Raw genomic sequence first — 23,804 nt, 5'->3', positions numbered from 1 at the left:
ACCCCACACATGCACACACCCACACACCCCACACGCACACACCGCACACACCCCACACACGCACACACCCCACACACCCCACACACGCACACACCCCGCACACTCACACACCCCACACACGCACACACCCCACACACGCACACACCCCACTCACGCACACACTCCACACACGCACACACCCCACACACGCACACACCCCACACACGCACACACCCCACACACGCACACACCCCACACACGCACACACTCCACACACACGCGCACACACACCCCACACACGCACACCACACCCCACACACCCCACCCCACACACCCCACACACGCACACCACACACACGCACACCACACACACGCACACCACACACACGCACACCACACACACGCACACCACACACACGCACACCACACACACGCACACCACACACACGCACACCACACACACGCACACCACACACACGCACACCACACACACGCACACCACACACACGCACACCACACACACGCACACCACACACACGCACACCACACACACGCACACCACACACACGCACACCACACACGCACACCACACACACGCACACCACACACACGCACACCACACACACACACACACACACACACACACACACACACATACACACACATACACACACACACACACACACACACACACACACACACACGTGTGTATATATATATATATATATATATATATATATATATATATATATATATATATATATATATATATATATATTATATAGCCGGACTTGAGTCCTGGAAATGGGAAGTACAATGCCTGCACTCTAAAGGTTGGGTTTGGGATATTAGCAGTTCGGAGAGATATGTTGCGTATCTTTATACGTATATATTTCTAAACTGTTGTATTCTGGGCACCTCTGCAAAAACAGTGATTATATGTGAGTAAAGTGAAAGTGTTGAATGATGAAAGTATTTTCTTTTTGGGGATTTTCTTTCTCTTTGGGTCACCCTGCCTCGGTGGGAGACGGCCGACTTGTTGAAATAAATAAATATATATATATATATATATATATATATATAGATATATATATATATATATATATATATATATATATATATATATATATATATATATATATATATATATATATAGATATATATATATATATATATAGGATTGCGGATGAGCAAGGAGGTTTCAGAGTGGGTAGGGGATGTGTAGATCAAGTGTTTACATTGAAGCATATATGTGAACAGTATTTAGATAAAGGTAGGGAAGTTTTTATTGCATTTATGGATTTAGAAAAGGCATATGATAGTGTGGATAGAGGAGCAATGTGGCAGATGTTGCAAGTATATGGAATAGGTGGTAAGTTACTAAATGCTGTAAAGAGTTTTTATGAGGATAGTGAGGCTCAGGTTAGTGTGTGTAGAAGAGAGGGAGACTACTTCCCAGTAAAAGTAGGTCTTAGACAGGGATGTGTAATGTCACCATGGTTGTTTAATATATTTATAGATGGGGTTGTAAAAGAAGTAAATGCTAGGGTGTTCGGGAGAGGTGTGGGATTAAACTATGGGGAATTAAATACAAAATGGGAGTTTACACAGTTACTTTTTGCAAATGATACTGTGCTTATGGGAGATTCTACAGAAAAGTTGCAAAGGTTAGTGGATGAGTTTGGGAGTGTGTGTAAAGGTAGAAAGTTGAAAGTGAACATAGATAAGAGTAAGGTGATGAGAGTATCAAATGATTTAGATGAAGAAAAATTAGATATCACTTTGGAGAGTAGGAGTATGGAAGAAGTGAATGTTTTCAGCTATTTGAGAGTTGACGTGTCAGCGGATGGATGTATGAAGGATGAGGTTAACCATAGAATTGATGAAGGAAAAAAGCTAAGTGGTGCGTTGAGGTATATGTGGAGACAAAAAACGTTATCTATGGAGGCAAAGAAGGAAATGTATGAATATATAGTAGTACCAACACTTTTATATGGGTGTGAAGCTTGGGTTGTAAATGCTGCAGCGAGGCGGCAGCTGGAGGCATTGGAGATATCCTGTTTAAGGGCAATGTGTGGTGTAAATATTATGCAGAAAATTCGGAGTGTGGAAATTAGGAGGTGTCGAGTTAATAAAAGTATTAGTCAGAGGGCTGAAGAGGGTTTGTTGAGGTGGTTTGGTCATTTAGAGAGAATGAATCAAAGTAGAATGACATGGACAGCGTATAAATCTGTAGAGGAAGGAAGGCGGGGTAGGGGTCGTCCTCGAAAAGGTTGGAGGAAGGGGGTAAAGGAGGTGTTGTGGGCGAGGGGTTTGGACTTCAAGCAAGTGTGCGTGAGTGTGTTAGATAGAAGTGAATGGAGATGAATGGTTTATGGGACCTGACGAGCTATTGGAGTGTGAGCAGGGTAATATTTAGTGAAGGGATTCAGGGAAGCCGGTTATTTTTATATATCCGGACTTGAGTCCTGGAAATGGGAAGTACAATGCCTGCACTTTAAAGGAGGTGTTCGGGATATTGGCAGTTTGGAGGGATATGTTATATATCTCTATATATGCTTTTAAACTATTGTATCTGGGTGCCTTTGTAGAAACAGTGATGATGCATGAGCGAGGTTAAAGTGTTGAATGATGAGAGTGTTTTCTTTTTGGGGATTTCTTTCTTTTTGGGCCACCCAGCCTCGGTGCGAGACTGCCGACTTGTTGAATATATATATATATATATATATATATATATATATATATATATATATATATATATATATATATATATATATATATATATATATATATATATATATATATATATATATATATACGTATACACACACACACACACACACACACACACACACACATACATGCATATACAGACATACATTCTCGTTTTTTTGGCCATTGTTTCTCCGTGCTCTTAAGTGTCAGATTCCTGGGGTTCGTGATCATGATGGTCGAACTCTCAGTCTGGAATGTAAAGTTGCGAGTATTTCTCCTTTATTGTTGCTTCTGTGGCTTGGTATGCCACCGATTATCTTCAAAGAACATTGTATGGTTAGTGGCTTTCTTTTGTGTCTACTTTTGTATTAATTCATGTATGTCTACTGTATTGTTTGGCTCGGAGAAATAAATGTGTTGTTATAATTATTATTAGTGCGATTATTATTAATATTGTGATTATTATTTTTAATACATCTGCCGTTTCCCGCCAAGGAAGAGTGACCCGAAAAAGAAGAATTATTTTCATCACTCACTCTATTGCTGTCTTGCCAAAGGTGTGCTGATACTGTAGTTCAAAAACTGCAACATATTTCCACACCTTCAGAGTGCGCGCACTGTACTTCCCACCTCCAGGACTCAAGTCTGGCTAACCAGTTTTCCTGCTTCCCTTCGTAAATGTTACTTTGCTCACACTCCAACAGCACATCAAGTAGTAATAACTGTTTGCCTCCACTCTTCTATCTAACATGCTCACGAATGGTTGCTGGAAGTCTAAGTCCTTCACACTCAAAATCTCCTTTATTCTTTCGCTCCAACTTTTCCTAGAATGACCTCTACCCTTCCTCCCTTCCACTACAGATTTGTACACCCTCCAATTCTTTCTGTTTTGCTTCATCCTCTCTGAATGTTCAAATCACCTCAACAACCCCTGTTCACCTCTATGGATAATACTATTATAAACCCTATACCTTCTAATATCCAAGCTACGAATTTTCCACATATTCACACCACAAATTGCCCACAGACACAACAGCTCTGCTGCCTGCAGCCTTCTTGTTACAACATCCATCACAAATGTGTCTCACATGTGCTGCTAGGTGAACAGGACAACAGGTGTAAGGAAACGCGTCCATATATTTCCACCCGTCGGGATTCGAACCCGGGCCCTGTGTGTGTGAAGCGGGAGCTTTAGCCACCAGGCCTTTACTTTATAAACCTTCACCTTTCTTACTTTGATACCATTCTCCTTGTACTTCCTCTACCTTTTACACTCATTGTAGCTACAACTGAAAAATGATCTTGTACATCTGTTGCCCCTCGAACATCATGTAGATCTTTTATCCCCCAGTACGTACAACAACAAACTGCTCTCATTATGCCCTGTATCATATCTCGTATACTTGTTTATATTTTTTTCTTAAAATATGTATTACCTGTTATCAAACTTCTTTCTATACAAAGTTCAATAAAGGTCCCCCATTATCATTAACCCTGGCACCCCTAACTTACCTACTATGACCTGTCGGGGTCATACAACGCCTGGGAAAATGGAAGACATTTAAGTTCCTCTCGGTGGATTGCAGCGGGGGTTCAATTCCTTTGATCAAGAGCTCCTTACCAAAATTAAGGAGCATCTTTTCAGGAAGTTCAGTTCCTTAGATCAAGGGCCCCTCACCAACATTAAGGAACCTCCCCTGTGGGGTTCATTTCATTAGATCAAGAACCCCTCCCCAGTATCAAGGAATCTTTCTTCATGGAGTTCAGTTTACCTGGAGAGGGTTTCAGGGTTCAATGCCCCAGCGTCTCGGTCTGAGACAGGCCTCATGGTGGATCAGGGTCTGATCAACCAGGCTGTTACTGCTGGCCGCGCACAAGCTGACGTACGAACCGCAGCCCGGTTGGTTAGGTACTAACTATAGGTGCCTGTCCAGTGCCTTTTTGAAGACAGCCAGGAGTCTATTGGTAATCCCCCTTATGTATGCTGGGAGGCAATTGAACAGTCTTGGGCCCCGGACACTTATTGTGTTGTCTCAGTGTACTCGTGGCGCCCCTGCTTTTCAATGGGGGAATGTTGCATCTCCTGCCGAGTCTTTTGCTTTCATAGGGAGTGATTTTCGTGTGCAGGTTTGATACGAATCCAGTTCCTTATAATAATATTAATAATCTTTATTTATATAAGTACATGATACAACTTAAACAGACCATAGCTGACATCAATGACATACTATATAGAAAGCCCCTGGTTATGCAGAGCATTTCTGACAAATTAGGTTAATTTTGTCCCCAGGATGCGACCCACACCAGTCGACTAACACCCAGGTACCTACCTGCTGCTAGGTGAACAGTGACAGCAGTGAATGTTTCCACCCGTACCGGGGATCGAACGACGGACTTTGGTGCGTAAACTGAGTGCGCTACCGAGCTACGTGACACCCTAGATCAAGAGCCCTTCACCAGCATCAAGGAACCTTTCTTGAGGGTCTGGAAGTCCACAGACTTTATGATCTCTTGATAATTCACTGGATAACAGCATCCTCACCAAAGTGCAGACTCATTATAACCCACCTTTTAATATATATACCATTTTCATTTTAATTTTTCTCTTTACAAATTTTCTAAATTATTTTTTTCCAAATAATAATTTCCTCTTTTTGTAGTTAATTCTTAAAATTTTTGTATTTTTCGTTGTGTAAGTCATAGATTGTTACATAAAATATTTTTAGTACTGTGCCCCTCAAGGAAGGTTCCTTGACGCTGTTGAGGGGCTCTTGATCTAGGGAATTGGATCTGTGCTCCAGTTCCCCGAATTAAGCTGGAATACCTTCCGCATTCCTTCCCCCAGACGCTGCATAATCCTACGGGTTTAGAGCTTCCCCTTGATTATAATAGTTTAGTACTGTAGTACTTGGTCACTTTGAACATTAACAAATACATGATCCAGTACTGGGGAATTTTATTACGTCATTATCTCTCACTAAGGTCACTAAGGTCACTAAGGTCACGAAGGTCACTAAGGTAGGGTGACATACACACACAAAAAAAAATATAACGGTTATTCAATAGCTGTTGTGCTAGAATTTTGTAGACATGACAGTTGAACTATTATTATTATAATCAAGGGGGAAACGCTGAACCCGTAGGATTATGCAGCGCTTGTGGCGGGGGGGGGGGGAGGATGGAAGGTATTCAGGTTTAATTCAGGGAACTGGTGCACAGATCCAACTCCCTAGATCAAGTGCCCCTCAACAGCGTCAAGGAACCTTCCTTCAGGAGTATGACAGTTGAAGTGGCCTCGTACAGCACCATCTTCACCCATCATTTAGGGTTCACTATACCTACCATCTTCACCCATCATTTAGGGTTCACTATACCTACTATCCTCACCCATCATTTAGGGTTCACTATACCTACTATCCTCACCCATCATTTAGGGTTCACTATACCTACCATCCTCACCCATCATTTAGGGTTCACTATACCTACCATCCTCACCCATCATTTAGGGTTCTCTATACCTACTATCCTCACCCATCATTTAGGGTTCACTATACCTACCATCTTTACCCATCATTTGGGGTTTAATATACTTACCATCCTCACCCATCATTTAGGGTTCACTATACCTACTATCCTCACCCATCATTTAGGGTTCACTGTACCTACTATCCTCACCAATCATTTAGGGTTCTCTATACCTACTATCCTCACCCATCATTTAGGGTTCTCTATACCTACTATCCTCACCCATCATTTAGGGTTCACTATACCTACCATCTTTACCCATCATTTGGGGTTTAATATACCTACCATCCTCACCCATCATTTAGGGTTCACTATACCTACTATCCTCACCCATCATTTAGGGTTTACTATACCTACTATCCTTACCCATCATTTAGGGTTCACTATACCTACCATCCTCACCCATCATTTAGGGTTCACTATACCTACCATCCTCAGCCATCATTTAGGGTTCACTATACCTACCATCCTCACCCATCATTTAGGATTCACTATACTTAGTATCCTCACCCATCATTTAGGGTTCACTATACCATCCTCACCCATTATTTAGGGTTCACTATACCTATCATCCTCACCCATATAGGTTCACTATACCTACTATCCTCACCCATCATTTACGGTTCACTATACCTACCATCCTCACCCATCATTTAGGGTTCACTATACCTACCACCTTTACCCATCATTTAGGGTTCACTATACCTACTATCCTCACCCATCATTTAGCGTTCACTATACCTACCATCCTCACCCATCATTTAGAATTCTCTATACCTACTATCCTCACCCATCATTTAGGGTTCACTATACCTACCATCTTCACCCATCATTTAGGGTTCACTATACCTACCATCTTCACCCATCATTTACGGTTCACTATACCTACCATCTTCACCCATCATTTAGGGTTCACTATACCTACCATCCTTACCCATCATTTAGGGTTCACTATACCTACTATCCTCACCCATCATTTAGCGTTCACTATACCTACCATCCTCACCCATCATTTAGGGTTCTCTATACATACTATCCTCACCCATCATTTAGGGTTCACTATACCTACCATCTTTACCCATCATTTAGGGTTCACTATACCTACCATCCTCACCCATCATTTAAGGTTCACTATACCTACCATCCTTACCCATCATTTAGGGTTCACTATACCTACTATCCTCACCCATCATTTAGCATTCACTATACCTACCATCCTCACCCATCATTTAGGGTTCTCTATACCTACCATCCTCACCCATCATTTAGAGTTCACTATACCTACCATCCTCACCCATCATTTAGGGTTCACTATACCTACTATCCTCACCCATCATTTAGGGTTCACCATACCTACCATCCTCACCCATCATTTAGGGTTCTCTATACCTACTATCCTCACCCATCATTTAGGGTTCACTATACCTACCATCCTCACCCATCATTTAGGATTCACTATACTTAGTATCCTCACCCATCATTTAGGGTTCACTATACAATCCTCACCCATTATTTAGGGTTCACTATACCTATCATCCTCACCCATATAGGTTCACTATACCTACTATCCTCACCCGTCATTTACGGTTCACTATACCTACCATCCTCACCCATCATTTAGGGTTCACTATACCTACCATCTTTACCCATCATTTAGGGTTCACTATACCTACTATCCTCACCCATCATTTAGCGTTCACTATACCTAATATCCTCACCCATCATTTAGAGTTCTCTATACCTACTATCCTCACCCATCATTTATTTTATTTTTATTATTATCACACCGGCCGATTCCCACCAAGGCAGGGTGGCCCGAAAAAGAAAAACTTTCACCATCATTCACTCCATCACTGTCTTGCCAGAAGGGTGCTTTACACTACAGGGTTCACTATACCATCCTCACCCATTTAGGGTTCACTATACCTACCATCCTCACCCATATAGGTTCACTATACCTATCCTCACCCATCATTTACGGTTCACTATACCTACCATCCTCGCCCATCATTTAGGGTTCACTATACCTACCATCTTTACCCTCTTCCATACATTTATTAAATAATTGCACCAACCACTCCAAAACTATATCCCCACCTGCTTTTAACATTTCTATCTTTATCCCATCAATCCCGGCTGCCTTACCCCCTTTCATTTTACCTACTGCCTCACGAACTTCCCCCACACTCACAACTGGCTCTTCCTCACTCCTACAAGATGTTATTCCTCCTTGCCCTATACACGAAATCACAGCTTCCCTATCTTCATCAACATTTAACAATTCCTCAAAATATTCCTTCCATCTTCCCAATACCTCTACCTCTCCATTTAATAACTCTCCTCTCCTATTTTTAACTGACAAATCCATTTGTTCTCTAGGCTTTCTTAACTTGTTAATCTCACTCCAAAACTTTTTCTTATTTTCAACAAAATTTGTTGATAACATCTCACCCACTCTCTCATTTGCTCTCTTTTTACATTGCTTCACCACTCTCTTAACTTCTCTCTTTTTCTCCATATACTCTTCCCTCCTTGCATCACTTCTACTTTGTAAAAACTTCTCATATGCTAACTTTTTCTCCCTTACCCATCATTTAGGGTTCACTATACCTACTATCCTCACCCATCATTTAGCGTTCACTATACCTACCATCCTCACCCATCATTTAGGGTTCTCTAAACCTACCATCCTCACCCATCATTTAGGGTTCTCTAAACCTACCATCCTCACCCATCATTTAGGGTTCTCTATACCTACCATCCTCTCCCATCATTTAGGGTTCACTATACCTACCATCTTCACCCATCATTTAGGGTTCACTATACCTATCCTCACCCATCATTTAGGGTTCACTATACCTACCATCTTTACCCATCATTTAGGGTTCACTATACCTACCATCCACATCCATCATTTACGGTTCACTATACCTACCATCCTCACCCATCATTTAGAGTTCACTATACCTACCATCTTTACCCATCATTTAGGGTTCACTATATCTACTATCCTCACCCATCATTTAGCATTCACTATACCTACCATCCTCACCCATCATTTAGGGTTCTCTATACCTACTATCCTCACCCATCATTTAGGGTTCACTATACCTACCATCTTTACCCATCATTTAGGGTTTAATATACCTACCATCCTCACCCATCATTTAGGGTTCACTATACCTACTGTCCTCACCCATCATTTAGGGTTCACTATACCTACTGTCCTCACCCATCATTTAGGGTTCACTTTACCTACCATCTTCACCCATTTAGGGTTCACTATAACTACTGTCCTCACCCATCATTTAGGGTTCACTATACCTACTATCCTCACCCATCATTTAGGGTTCTCTATACCTACTATCCTCACCCATCATTTAAGGTTTAATATACCTACCATCCTCACCCATCATTTAGGATTCACTATACCTACTATCCTCACCCATCATTTAGGGTTCACTATACCTACTGTCCTCACCCATCATTTAGGGTTCAATATACCTACCATCTTCACCCATCATTTAGGGTTCACTATACCTACTGTCCTCACCCATCATTTAGGGTTCACTATACCTACTATCCTCACCCATCATTTACGGTTCACTATACCTACCATCCTCACCCATCATTTAGGGTTCACTATACCTACCATCTTTACGCATCATTTAGGGTTCACTATACCTACTATCACCCATCATTTAGGGTTCACTATACCTACTGTCCTCACCCATCATTTAGGGTTCAATATACCTACCATCTTCACCCATCATTTAGGGTTCACTATACCTACTGTCCTCACCCATCATTTAGGGTTCACTATACCTACTATCCTCACCCATCATTTACGGTTCACTATACCTACTATCCTCACCCATCATTTACGGTTCACTATACCTACCATCCTCACCCACCATTTAGGGTTCACTATACCTACCATCCTCACCCATCATCTAGTGTTCACTATACCTATTATCCTCACCCATCATTTACGGTTCACTATACCTACCATCCTCACCCATCATTTAGGGTTCACTATACATACCATCACCCATCATTTAGGGTTCACTGTACCTACCATCCTCACCCACCATTTAGGGTTCACTATACCTACCATCCTCACCCACCATTTAGGGTTCACTATACCTACTATCCTCACCCATCATTTAGGGTTCACTATACTTACCATCCTCACCCATCATTTAGGGTTCACTATACCTATCCTCACCCATCATTTACGGTTCACTATACCTACCATCCTCACCCATCATTTAGGGCTCACTATACCTACTATCCTCACCCATCATTTAGGGTTCACTATACCTACTATCCTCACCCATCATTTACGGTTCACTATACCTACCATCCTCACCCATCATTCGGAGTTCACTACACCTACCATCTTTACCCATCATTTAAGGTTCTCTTTACCTACCATCCTCACCCATTATTTAGGGTTCTCTATACCTACCATCCTCATCCATCATTTAGGGTTCTCAATACCTACCATCTTTACCCATCATTTAGGGTTCTCTATACCTACCATCTTCACCGATCATTTAGGGTTCACTATACCTACCGTCCTCACCCATCATTTAGGGTTTTCTATATCTACCATCCTCACCCATCATTTAGGGTTCTCTATACCTACCATCCTCACCCATCATTTAGGGTTCACTATACCTACCATCCTCACCCATCATTTTGGGTTCTCTTTACTTACCATTCTCACCCATCATTTAGGGTTCATTATACCTACCATCCTCACCCATCATTTAAGGTTCTCTATACCCACCATCCTCACCTATCATTTAGGGTTCACTATACCTACCATCCTCACCCATCATTTAGGGTTCACTATACCCACCATCCTCACCCATCATTTAGGGTTCACTATACCCACCATCCTCACCCATCATTTAGGGTTCACTATACCTACCATCCTCACCCATCATTTAGGGTTCTCTATACCTACTATCCTCACCCATTATTTAGGGGTCTCTATACCTACCATCCTCACCCATCATTTAGGGTTCACTATACCTACCAACCTCACCCATCATTTAGGGTTCTCTATACCTACCATCCTCACCCATCATCTAGTGTTCACTATACCTATTATCCTCACCCATCATTTACGGTTCACTATACCTACCATCCTCACCCATCATTTAGGGTTCACTATACATACCATCACCCATCATTTAGGGTTCACTGTACCTACCATCCTCACCCACCATTTAGGGTTCACTATACCTACCATCCTCACCCACCATTTAGGGTTCACTATACCTACTATCCTCACCCATCATTTAGGGTTCACTATACTTACCATCCTCACCCATCATTTAGGGTTCACTATACCTATCCTCACCCATCATTTACGGTTCACTATACCTACCATCCTCACCCATCATTTAGGGCTCACTATACCTACTATCCTCACCCATCATTTACGGTTCACTATACCTACCATCTTTACCCATCATTTAAGGTTCTCTTTACCTACCATCCTCACCCATCATTTAGGGTTCTCTATACCTACCATCCTCACCCATCAGTTCGGGTTCTCAATTCCTACCATCCTCACCCATCATTTAGGGTTCTCAATACCTACCATCTTTACCCATCATTTAGGGTTCTCTATACCTACCATCTTCACCCATCATTTAGGGTTCACTATACCTACCGTCCTCACCCATCATTTAGGGTTTTCTATATCTACCATCCTCACCCATCATTTAGGGTTCTCTATACCTACCATCCTCACCCATCATTTAGGGTTCTCTATACCTACCATGCTTACCCTTCATGTAGGGTTCTCAATACCTACCATCCTCACCCATCATTTAGGGTTCACTATACCTACCATCCTCACCCATCATTTTGGGTTCTCTTTACTTACCATTCTCACCCATCATTTAGGGTTCATTATACCTACCATCCTCACCCATCATTTAAGGTTCTCTATACCCACCATCCTCACCTATCATTTAGGGTTCACTATACCTACCATCCTCACCCATCATTTAGGGTTCACTATACCCACCATCCTCACCCATCATTTAGGGTTCACTATACCCACCATCCTCACCCATCATTTAGGGTTCACTGTACCTACCATCCTCACCCATCATTTAGAGTTCATCATACCTACCATCCTCACCCATCATTTAGGGTTCACTATACCTATCATCCTCACCCATCATTTAGGGTTCTCTATACCTACCATCCTCACCCATCATTTAGGCTTCTCTATACCTGCCATCCTCACCCATCATTTAGGCTTCTCTATACCTACCATCCTCACCCATCATTTAGGGTTCACTATACCTACCATCATTACCCGTCATTTAGGGTTCTCTATACCTACCATCCTCACCCATCATTTAGGCTTCTCTATACCTACCATCCTCACCCATCATTTAGGGTTCTCTATACCTACCATCCTCACCTATCATTTAGGGTTCACTATACCTATCATCCTCACCCATCATTTAGGGTTCTCTATACCTACCATCCTCACCCATCATTTAGGCTTCTCTATACCTACCATCCTCACCCATCATTTAGGCTTCTCTATACCTACCATCCTCACCTATCATTTAGGGTTCACTATACCTACCATCCTCACCTATCATTTAGGGTTCGTCATACCTACCATCCTCACCCATCATTTAGGGTTCACTATACCTATCATCGTCACCCATCATTTAGGGTTCATCATACCTACCATCCTCACCCATCATTTAGGCTTCTCTATACCTACCGTCCTCACCCATCATTTAGGCTTCTCTATACCTACCATCATCACTCATCATTTACGGTTCACTATACCTCCCATCCTCACCCATCATTTAGGGTTCACTATACCTACCATCCTCACCCATCATTTAGGGTTCACTATACCTACCATCCTCACCCATCATTTAGGGTTCACTATACCTACCATCCTCACCCATCATTTAGGGTTCACTATACCTACCATCCTCACCCATCATTTATGGTTCACTATACCTACCATCCTCACCCATCATTTAGGGTTCACTATACCTACCATCCTCACCCATCATTTAGGGTTCTCTATACCTACCTTCCTCACCCATCATTTAGGGTTCACTAGACCTACCATCCTCACGCATCATTTAGGGTTCACTATTCCTACCATCCTCACCCATCATTTAGGGTTCACTATACCTACCATCCTCACCCATCATTTAGGGTTCTCTATACCTACCTTCCTCACCCATCATTTAGGGTTCACTAGACCTACCATCCTCACGCATCATTTAGGGTTCACTATTCCTACCATCCTCATCCATCATTTAGGGTTCACTATACGTACTATCCTCACCCATCATTTAGGGTTCATCATACCTTCCATCCTCACCCATCATTTAGGGTTTACTATACATACCATCCTCACCCATCATTTAGGGTTTACTATACATACCATCCTCACCCATCATTTAGGGTTCACTATACCTACCATCCTTACCCATCCTTTAGGGTTCACTATGGTTTAGAAAGACACGTAAGCAAGCACTATGACATATTTATTAGAAAACGTTTCGGTCCTGGGACCTTGATCAAGGTCCCTGGACCGAAACGTTTTCTAATAAATATGTCATAGTGTTTGCTTACGTGTCTTTCTAAACCAACTTGTCGGTATTTATTACCAAGGTTTATACCAGGGTTCACTATACCTACGATCCTCACCCATCATTTAGGGTTCACTATACCAACTATCGTCTCCCATCATTTAGGGTTCATCACACCTACCATCCTCACCCATCATTTAGGGTTCACTATACCTGCCATCCTCACCCATCATTTAGGGTTCACTTTACCCACCATCCTCACCCATCATTTAGGGTTCACTATACCTACTATCCTCACCCATCATTTAGGGTTCACTATACCTACCACTTCCAGGACTCAAGTTTGGGCATTTTTTTTCTTTTGTAAATACTGCATCATGTCTAGGATAATTGTTAGGTGTCTTCTCTCTCTAAGTTTCTAATTTACTTTTCTGGTGTGTTAGAAAAGTCTTTTTTTTTTTTCAGATTGAGAATTTTGTTAATAGTTTCCTTTCACTTCCAACTCAGTGAGCTACCCAGTCTGTTCTTATAGCTTAAATTCCCACAGTATAATTATATTTGCATTCTTCAGCATCATTTGTTGACTTTTTTCCACATTTTTTTCAATATTGTCGTGTGGTAAGTCATACATTATATCATTTTGCAGGTGGTGGTTGGCGATGTGATCCGTATGGAGAATGACCAGTTTGTAGCTGCTGACGTACTGCTGCTTTCTACGTCAGAACCAAATGGCCTCTGTTATATTGAAACTTCAGAGCTTGATGGGTAATTTGATTATATATATTTGTATTTCACGTAAAAATGGGCCTTGAAGCAAAAAAATCTATACCTGGAGAGGGTTTTGGGGGTCAACGCCCCTGTGGCCTGGTCTAGAACCAGGCCACGTGGTGCATCAGGGCCTGATCAACCAGGTTGTTGCTGTTGGATGCTACTACCAGTACTACATGTGCATCCCTTCCACAACCATTTTGCTATTGCTTCTTTGTTTTGTTTATCACTCTATCACCCACCAAGATTGGATGATGCAAGGATGAAAATGCATTCACCATCACTCATATTATTTAATAACTGTCTTGGGAGAAGTGCATGGATATGCCAGTTCGAATGACCCTCAGAAATGCAATATATCCAGCCTTCATCAGAGTGCAACTATTGTATATTGCACCTCCAGGACTCTAGTCTAACAGGCCTCCCAGACTACCCTCATACTTTGCTAATGCACAGATGCCATATCCCCAGTGGAAATAAGTCACTTTGACTCTTTTGGGTTATCCTAGGTTCTCTACACATATGCTACTATGTATGATAATGTAAGTAACTGTATGTACTTGAATAAACTTACCTATCTCAATTATAAAATATAAATTGTAAGGCTAGTTTAAGCTGTGCATTCATCACTTAAACAATAGTTAATTACCAAAGTAAAAGTATTGGGGTTGATATCATTAGTAGATTAATATTACTTAATGTTGGTGGTTGCTGGGAGTAATCAAGATGAGACTTAAATTGAAGTTGAAACTGTCATTGATGGTCCTGGGTGCTAGTTAGGTCTCTCAGTGGTGACTATATTGACGAAACAACTGTCAGTGGGGGTCCAGGCTGCTAGTTAAGTCTCTCAGTTGTAAACGTGGGATAATTGAATGTTATAGTTTAATCAGTGTAATAAAAGCAATATACATACTGTAGTTGTAAGAGCAAGTTGATATTTAGTCAGTGGTGCTTAATGGCATATTAATAATAGTTTCACTTAGTTTAATATCTTTGTTGTGCCCCACGTACCCATGCTGTGGGTAGTAGTCAAAATATTAGAGGCACATAAGTGGTCCAGGGCTTCACTTATGGCCTAGATTTTGTTTCTGCAATCCATTGTTCACAGGAAAATTGTGTTTTGAAAAGTATATAACTTCTTTCAATAAACCAGCCATATCCCATCGAGGCAGGGTGGCCTAAAATCAAAAATAAAAGTTTCTCTTCATCACTTTAGTAATGTATACTGGAGAAGGGGTTACTAGCCCCTTGCTCCCAGCATTTTAGTCACCTCTTATGACATGCATGGCTTACGGAGGAAGAATTCTGTTCCACTTCCCTTTGGAGATAAGAGGAAATAAACAAGAACAAGAACTAGTAAGAAAATAGAAGAAAACCCAGAGGGGTATATATATATATATATTTGTACATGTATGTGTAATGTGACCAAAGTACAAGTAGCAAGATGTACCTAAAATCGTGCATGTTTGAGACAAAAAAGACATCAGCCATCCCACCATCTTGTAAATCAGTTACAGGCTTTTGTTTCACTCACTTGACAGGATGGTAGTATCTCCCTGGGTGGTTGCTGTCTTCCAACCTACTAATGTGTGTGGGGGGGGGGATGAGATTTTCGCATTATAATCAGTTACAAACACACAACAATATGTACTAGACATATATCTCTCTCTCACCTCTTATACTGTATATGCCATCTTTATACCAACACTGTATCAATTAAATCTTTTGCACCATATTATGTAAGAAAAAAGAATGAAATGTTGAGGTGGTAGGGGAAGTGGAATATTCAAATGACTTCAGGAAGAAATTGAATTATTCTTTCTTGAAAGCCGTTTATCCACTTCTCCTAGGCTATAGGTCCACATTCTGCACCAGAGGTGGACCCCATCATATACACCTACCATCCGACTTACGACCTGCTCGACATACGACCATTCGACTTACGACCGTGTTTTCTAGGCCAAATTTCTGGGCAATAAACAAGTGTTTGTGTTGTACACAGTGTTTATCCTAAACCTTATAGTAGAAAATAAAGTACAGGTCCGCCATCACAAATCCAGCAATCAGTTATTCAGTTCCTTCAGTTATTCGGCACTAATTTTGGCTAGCATAATTTCAAATTTCCAGGGTCGCCACACCAACCTGCTGGTACTGTTTGGTGGTGCTACTTGCTGCATAAGTCATTCCAATTTCTTTTTCTCCATTTATTGTTTTAACCTGCTTGCTTTTAGCCCTAGCCATGGTTCCAAAGAATAAAAGAAATGCTTCTCATTATGTAAAGCACCTACACAGTACATTATCCATTAAAGATAAAGTGGCTTTGAAGCCACTGTCGGTTGCCATGAGCTCAGTCTCATGAAGCAGGAGAATATGCTTTATTATTACGCTAATATCAACACTACAGTTTATTTGCCTATCACAATTGATCTAATATGACATAAGAAACAATATAAATAACATAAAACATGCTAAATACTCCAGAATGAATAATATTTGGCATAACACAGAGCAGTTCGACAGAGGCATGAAGAGGATATGGTATGCAAATACCATTCTCCTATCCCTGTCTTGGTGGCTTATATTAGAGAAAATGGAGTGTAGCACAGGGCGAACTATGATATACACTCGTACTGCACCATAAACCTGAAACAAAAAAGTTATTTTCTCTCTATAGAATCACACATAGCAGCATATGTGTAGAGAACCTAGGATAACCCAAAAAAAGTCAACGTGGCTTATTTTTAGTACCTGGCTTGGGTTAGCCATATATGATTTTTGGTAAATATTCGATTCCCAGCCAGGGTAGAAACATTAGGCGTGTTTCTCTACACCTGTTGTCTATGTTTACTCATCAGTAAATGGGTACCTGGGTGTTAGCTGACTAGTGTGGGTGTTATCCTGGGACACTGGCCTAATTTTCTTGAAATACTCTGCATAACAAGCAGCTTTCTATACAGTAGTATGTCACTGATGTCAGCTAGGCCTGTATACCTTGTACATGTACGTGTAGTAAATAGATATTATTATTATTATTATTATTATTATTATTATTATTATTATTATTATTATATTATTTTCTCAGTTGTTTGTTGGGTTATCTTATTCAAACTTGGGCAATGTATGATGGAAAGATACTTCTTCACGTACACCAAAAATGAAAGAAATCAGACCATAAATAGCAGAGTTCACTTCTCAGCCATTAGCGGCCGCTTAGCAGTATATTTTTGTATCGTTGTTATGGTTATATTCTCATTTTTTCGGTCTCATTTGATAGAATGAAAGATACATTACAGAAATAGATATGATTTTGATTGCTTTCATGATGAAAAGTACTTTGAAATTGCTCTCACAGTAGCGAAAATGTTCTAGTTTTAGCGAAGCTCAAGAGTAAACAAATGACATCACCGTCCAATACCTGTCCGCCTGCCAGTCTAAATTCCAGTACGGAGTCAAGAATGGCTTGACATCATTTATACAATTATTACAATAATGCAGCAGTCTGCATAACAGTAAATCTTCTGTTTTTTTGTGAATAAAAATTCCAAATGAAAAGCAAGAGTAATATAAGAGAGGCCTGGAGCCATGACTAATGAACAGAGAAAATGTTATTTTAGTGCCAGGAATGTCTGCATTGTTTATTCTGGATCCTATTTTGAAATTGGCATCTGTTGAAATTTGTGTGAAATCAGCCAAATTGCCAATTTCTGACCACTTTATTGGGTAGTTGAAATAAGTGAATGGGCAGTTTCTTGTACTCAGTTGACAGACTAGCAGTAAATAAGTTTATTCAGGTATACACAAATACAGTTACATAGATTATCACACATAGCAGTGTATGTATAGAGAACCTAGGATAACCCAGAAAAGTCAGACAAAGTGACTTATTTCCAGTACCTGGCTTGGGCTTGCCATATATGATTTTTGGCAAATATTTTTTTTTTCTCGGTTGTTTGTTGGGCTATCTCATTGAAACTTGGGCAATGTATGATGGAAAGATGCTTCTTAACGTACAACATTAGCCGCCTCTTTGCAGTATATTTTCGTATGGTTTTTATGGTTGTACTGTATTCTCATTTTTTTGGACTCAGTTGATAGAATGGAAGATATGTTACAGAAATAGACATGATTTTGATTGCTTTCATGATGAAAAGTACCTTGAAATTAAGCTCAAAGTAGCGGAAATGTTCGATTTTTGCCGATGTTCAGTAAACTGTGTAAGTAAAGTTGGTTAATTTTATTAAGTGTATTCTAACCTAACCACTCTGTAATCCGGCAAACTCGGTAATCCGGCACACTACAGGTCCCACTGATGCCAGATTTGTGATGGAGGACCTGTACTAACAGCACAAAAAGTAAAGTAAAAAAATGAAATACCAAAATAAAACATTAAAATAAACTCATTACAAAAATGTGATGTTGATATTCAGTAGTAAGGTTTGACTTACGTCCATTTCGACTTACGACCGGTTGGTCGGAACCGAACTCGGTCGTAAGTCGGATGGTACCTGTATATATGTTGCACCGAATAAGTAAAACTGGTCAATTAGCAAGAACTCATTTAAAATTAAGTCCTTTCTAAAATTTTCTTTTATACATTTAAAGATATATTTTTTTAATTTATGTTGTAAAAATTAATGATTTTGTATCAGAAGAACCTTAGGAAACCTAGGTAACCTTATTACAAGCACAACTTAATTTAGCCTATTTCAACTAAATATATTTTATATTGGTTTACAATAATTTAATAATAATCACACAATGAAATACATTTTTTTTCATTAGATTCAGAATGACTTTTGTGAAATTATGGCATACACAAATTTTTGCTTACCCTATTCGGCAAGAAGTGTGTTGCTATTTATTTTGGTCTGGTGGCTAAAGCTCTCGCTTCACACACGGAGGGAACAAGTTCGATTCCCAGCGGGTGGAAACATCTCGACTCATTTCCTTACACCTGTTGTCATGTTCACCTAGCAGCAAATAGGTACCTGGGTGTTAGTCGACTAGTGTGGGTCGGATCCTGGGGGACAAGACAGTCCTCAATGACGCACTGACTTTCTTGGGTTATCCTCAGTGGCTAACCCTCCGGGGTTAAAAATCCAAAGAAAATCTTATCTTATGAATAGATTGATGCAGTGGTCGGAGAAGTGGCAGATGCAGTTTAATAATATAGACAAATGCAAAGATCTAAATGTTGAACAGGAAAATAACCATGCCACATATAAACTAAATAATGTAGATCTTAATACTACTGATTGCAAAAAGAATTTAGGAATTCTGGTTAACAGTAATCTGAAACCTAGACAACAGTGCATTAGTGTTCGCAATAAAGCTAACAGAATCCTTGGCTTCATATTTAGAAGCATAAATAATAGAAGTCCTCAGGTTGTTCTTCAACTTTATATATCCTTGGTTAAGCCTCATTTAGATTATGCTGCACAGTTCTGGTCACCGTATTGCAGAATGGATATAAATGCACTGGAAAATGTACAGAGGAGGATGACAAAGGGTATCCCATGTATCAGAAATCTTCCCTATGAGGATAGACTGAGGTCCCTGAATCTGCACTCTCTCGAAAGGCATAGAATTAAGGGGGATATGATTGAGGTGTATAAATGGAAAACAGGAATAAATAAAGGGGATGTAAATAATGTGCTGAAAACTTCCAGCTAAGACAGGACTTGCAGCAATGGTTTCAAGTTGGAAAAATTCAGATTCAGGAAGGATATAGGAAAGCACTGGTTTGGTAATAGAGTTGTGGATGAGTGGAACAAACTCCCGAGTACAGTTATAGAGGCTAAAACGTTGTGTAGTTTTAAAAATAGGTTAGATAAAAACAAGAGTGGGTGTGGGTGGGTGGGTGGGTGTGAGTTGGACCTGACTAGCTTGTGCTACTAGGTCTGAAGCCATGCTCCTTTCTTAAGTGGAAGTGATCTGACTAGGTGGGTCATTGGGCCAGTCTGGGGGGATGGGGGACATGGACCTGCTGCAGTGTTCCTTCTTTCTTATGTACTTAGATATACACATATATGTATATATATATATATATATATATATATATATATCTTTCTTTCAACACACCGGCCGTATCCCACCGAGGCGGGGTGGCCCAAAAGGAAAAACGAAAGTTTCTCCTTTTACATTTAGTAATATATACAGGAGAAGAGGTTACTAGCCCCTTGCTCCCGGCATTTTAGTTGCCTCTTACAACACGCATGGCTTACGGAGGAAGAATTCTGTTCCACTTCCCCATGGAGATAAGAGGAAATAAACAAGAATAAGAACTAGAAAGAAAATAGAAGAAAACCCAGAGGGGTGTGTATATATGTGCTTGTACATGTATGTGTAGTGTGACCTAAGTGTAAGTAGAAGTAGCAAGACGTACCTGAAATCTTGCATGTTCATGAGACAGAAAAAAGGACACCAGCAATCCTACCATCATGTAAAACAATTACAGGCTTTCGTTTTACACTCACTTGGCAGGACGGTAGTACCTCCCTGGGCGGTTGCTGTCTACCAACCTACTACCTATATATATATATGTATATATATATATATATGTATATATATATATATATATATATATAATGTATATATATACAGTGGACCCCCGGTTTACGATATTATTTCATTCCAGAAGTATGTTCAGGTGCCAGTACTGACCGAATTTGTTCCCATAAGGAATATTGTGAATTAGATTAGTCCATTTCAGACCCCCATACATACACATACAAACGCACTTACATAAATACACTTACATAATTGGTCGTATTGGGAGCTGATCGTAAACCGGGGGTCCATTGTGTGTGTTCGTGTGTGTGTGTGTGTGTGTGTGTGTATGTATGTATGTATATATATATATATATATATATATATATATATATATATATATATATATATATATATATATATATATATATATATATATATATATATATATATATATATATATATCAGCGTGTTTGATAGGAGTGAATGGAGACAAATGCTTTTTAATACTTGACGTGCTGTTGGAGTGTGAGTAAAGTAACATTTATGAAGGGGTTCAGGGAAACCAGCAGGCCGGACTTGAGTCCTGGAGATGGAAAGTGCATATGTGCATATATATATATATATATATATATATATATGTATATATATATATATATATGTATATATGTATATATATATATATATGTATATATGTATATATATATGTATATATATATATGTATATATGTATATATATATATATATGTATATATGTATATATATATATATATATGTATATATGTATATATATATATATATGCACATATGCACTTCCCATCACCAGGACTCAAGTCCTGCCTGCCGGTTTCCCTGAACCCCTTCATAAATGTTACTTTGCTCACACTCCAACAGCACGTCAAGTATTAAAAACCATTTGTCTCCATTCACTCCTATCAAACACGCTCATGCATGCCTGCTGGAAGTCCAAGCCCCTCGCACACAAAACCTCCTTTACCCCCTCCCTCCAACCTCTCCTAGGCCGACCCCTACCCCGCCTTCCTTCCACTACAGACTGATACACTCTTCAAGTCACTCTGTTTCGCTCCATTCTCTCTAGATGTCCGAACCACCTCAACAACCCTTCCTCAGCCCTCTGGACAACAGTTTTGGTAATCCTGCACCTCCTCCTAACTTCCAAACTACGAATTCTCTGCATTATATTCACACCACACATTGCCCTCAGACATGACATCTCCACTGCCAATATATATATATATATATATATATATATATATATATATATATATATACATATATATATCCTAGGTAGTAGATTGGTAAACAGCAACCGCCCAGAGAGGTACTACCGTCCTGCCAAGTGAGTGTAAAATGAAAGCCTGTAATAATAGTGTAATTGTTTTACATGATGGTAGGATTGCTGGTGTCCTTTTTTCTGTCTCATGAACATGCAAGATTTCAGGTATGTCGTGCTACTTCTACTTACACTTAGGTCACACTACACATACAAGTACAAGCACATATATACACACCCCTCTGTGTTTTCTTCTATTTTCTTTCTAGTTCTTATTCTTGTTTGTTTCCTCTTATCTCCATGGGGAAGTGAAACAGAATTCTTCCTCCGTAAGCTATGGGTGTTGTAAGAGGTGACTAAAATGCCGGGAGCAAGGGGCTAGTAACCCCTTCTCCTGTATATATTACTAAATTTAAAAAGAGAAACTTTAGTTTTTTCTTTTGGGCCACCCCGCCTCGGAGGGATACGGCTGGTATGTTGAAAGAAGAAAAAAGATATATATATATATATATATATATATATATATATAGGTAGTAGGTTGGTAGACAGCAACCACCCAGGGAAGTACTACCGTCCTGCCAGATGACTGTGAAACAAAAACCTGTAACTGTTTTGCATGATGGTAGGATTGCTGGTTTCTTTTTCTGTCTCATAAACACGCTAGATAACAGGGATATCTTGCTACTCCTACTTACACTTTGGTCACACTTCACAGACACGCACATGCATATATATATATACATACATCTAGGTTTTTCTCCTTTTTCTAAATAGCTCTTGTTCTTCTTTATTTCTTCTATTGCCCATGGGGAAGTGGAAAAGAATCTTTCCTCCGTAAGCCATGCATGTCGTATGAGGCGACTAAAATGCCGGGAGCAATGGGCTAGTAACCCCTTCTCCTGTAGACATTTACTAAAAAAGAGAAGAAGAAAAACTTTATAAAACTGGGATGCTTAAATGTGCGTGGATGTAGTGCGGATGACAAGAAACAGATGATTGCTGATGTTATGAATGAAAAGAAGTTGGATGTCTTGGCCCTAAGCGAAACAAAGCTGAAGGGGGTAGGAGAGTTTCAGTGGGGGGAAATAAATGGGATTAAATCTGGAGTATCTGAGAGAGTTAGAGCAAAGGAAGGGGTAGCAGTAATGTTAAATGATCAGTTATGGAAGGAGAAAAGAGAATATGAATGTGTAAATTCAAGAATTATGTGGATTAAAGTAAAGGTTGGATGCGAGAAGTGGGTCATAATAAGCGTGTATGCACCTGGAGAAGAGAGGAATGCAGAGGAGAGAGAGAGATTTTGGGAGATGTTAAGTGAATGTATAGGAGCCTTTGAACCAAGTGAGAGAGTAATTGTGGTAGGGGACCTGAATGCTAAAGTAGGAGAAACTTTTAGAGAGGGTGTGATGGGTAAGTTTGGGGTGCCAGGTGTA

At 40.1% G+C, this 23,804-nt stretch overlaps 1 protein-coding gene across 1 annotated transcript in view; it reads left to right on the top strand.

Moving 5' to 3' along the window:
• The window catches only part of ATP8B (ATPase phospholipid transporting 8B), a gene marked incomplete in the record, with an annotated part of 560,409 nt that overhangs the window by 319,781 nt on the left and 216,824 nt on the right, over window positions 1-23,804 (top strand). The window contains 1 exon segment of the mRNA XM_070095976.1: window positions 14,467-14,585. Coding sequence (XP_069952077.1) covers window positions 14,467-14,585 — 119 coding nt within the window.

Source organism: Cherax quadricarinatus, chromosome 51 (assembly GCF_038502225.1).
Source record: "Cherax quadricarinatus isolate ZL_2023a chromosome 51, ASM3850222v1, whole genome shotgun sequence".
In the NCBI taxonomy this organism is placed as follows: Eukaryota; Metazoa; Arthropoda; class Malacostraca; order Decapoda; family Parastacidae; genus Cherax; species Cherax quadricarinatus.
The sequence above is the reverse complement of the archived record's forward strand: the minus strand, read 5'-3'. Positions and strand labels throughout refer to the sequence as shown.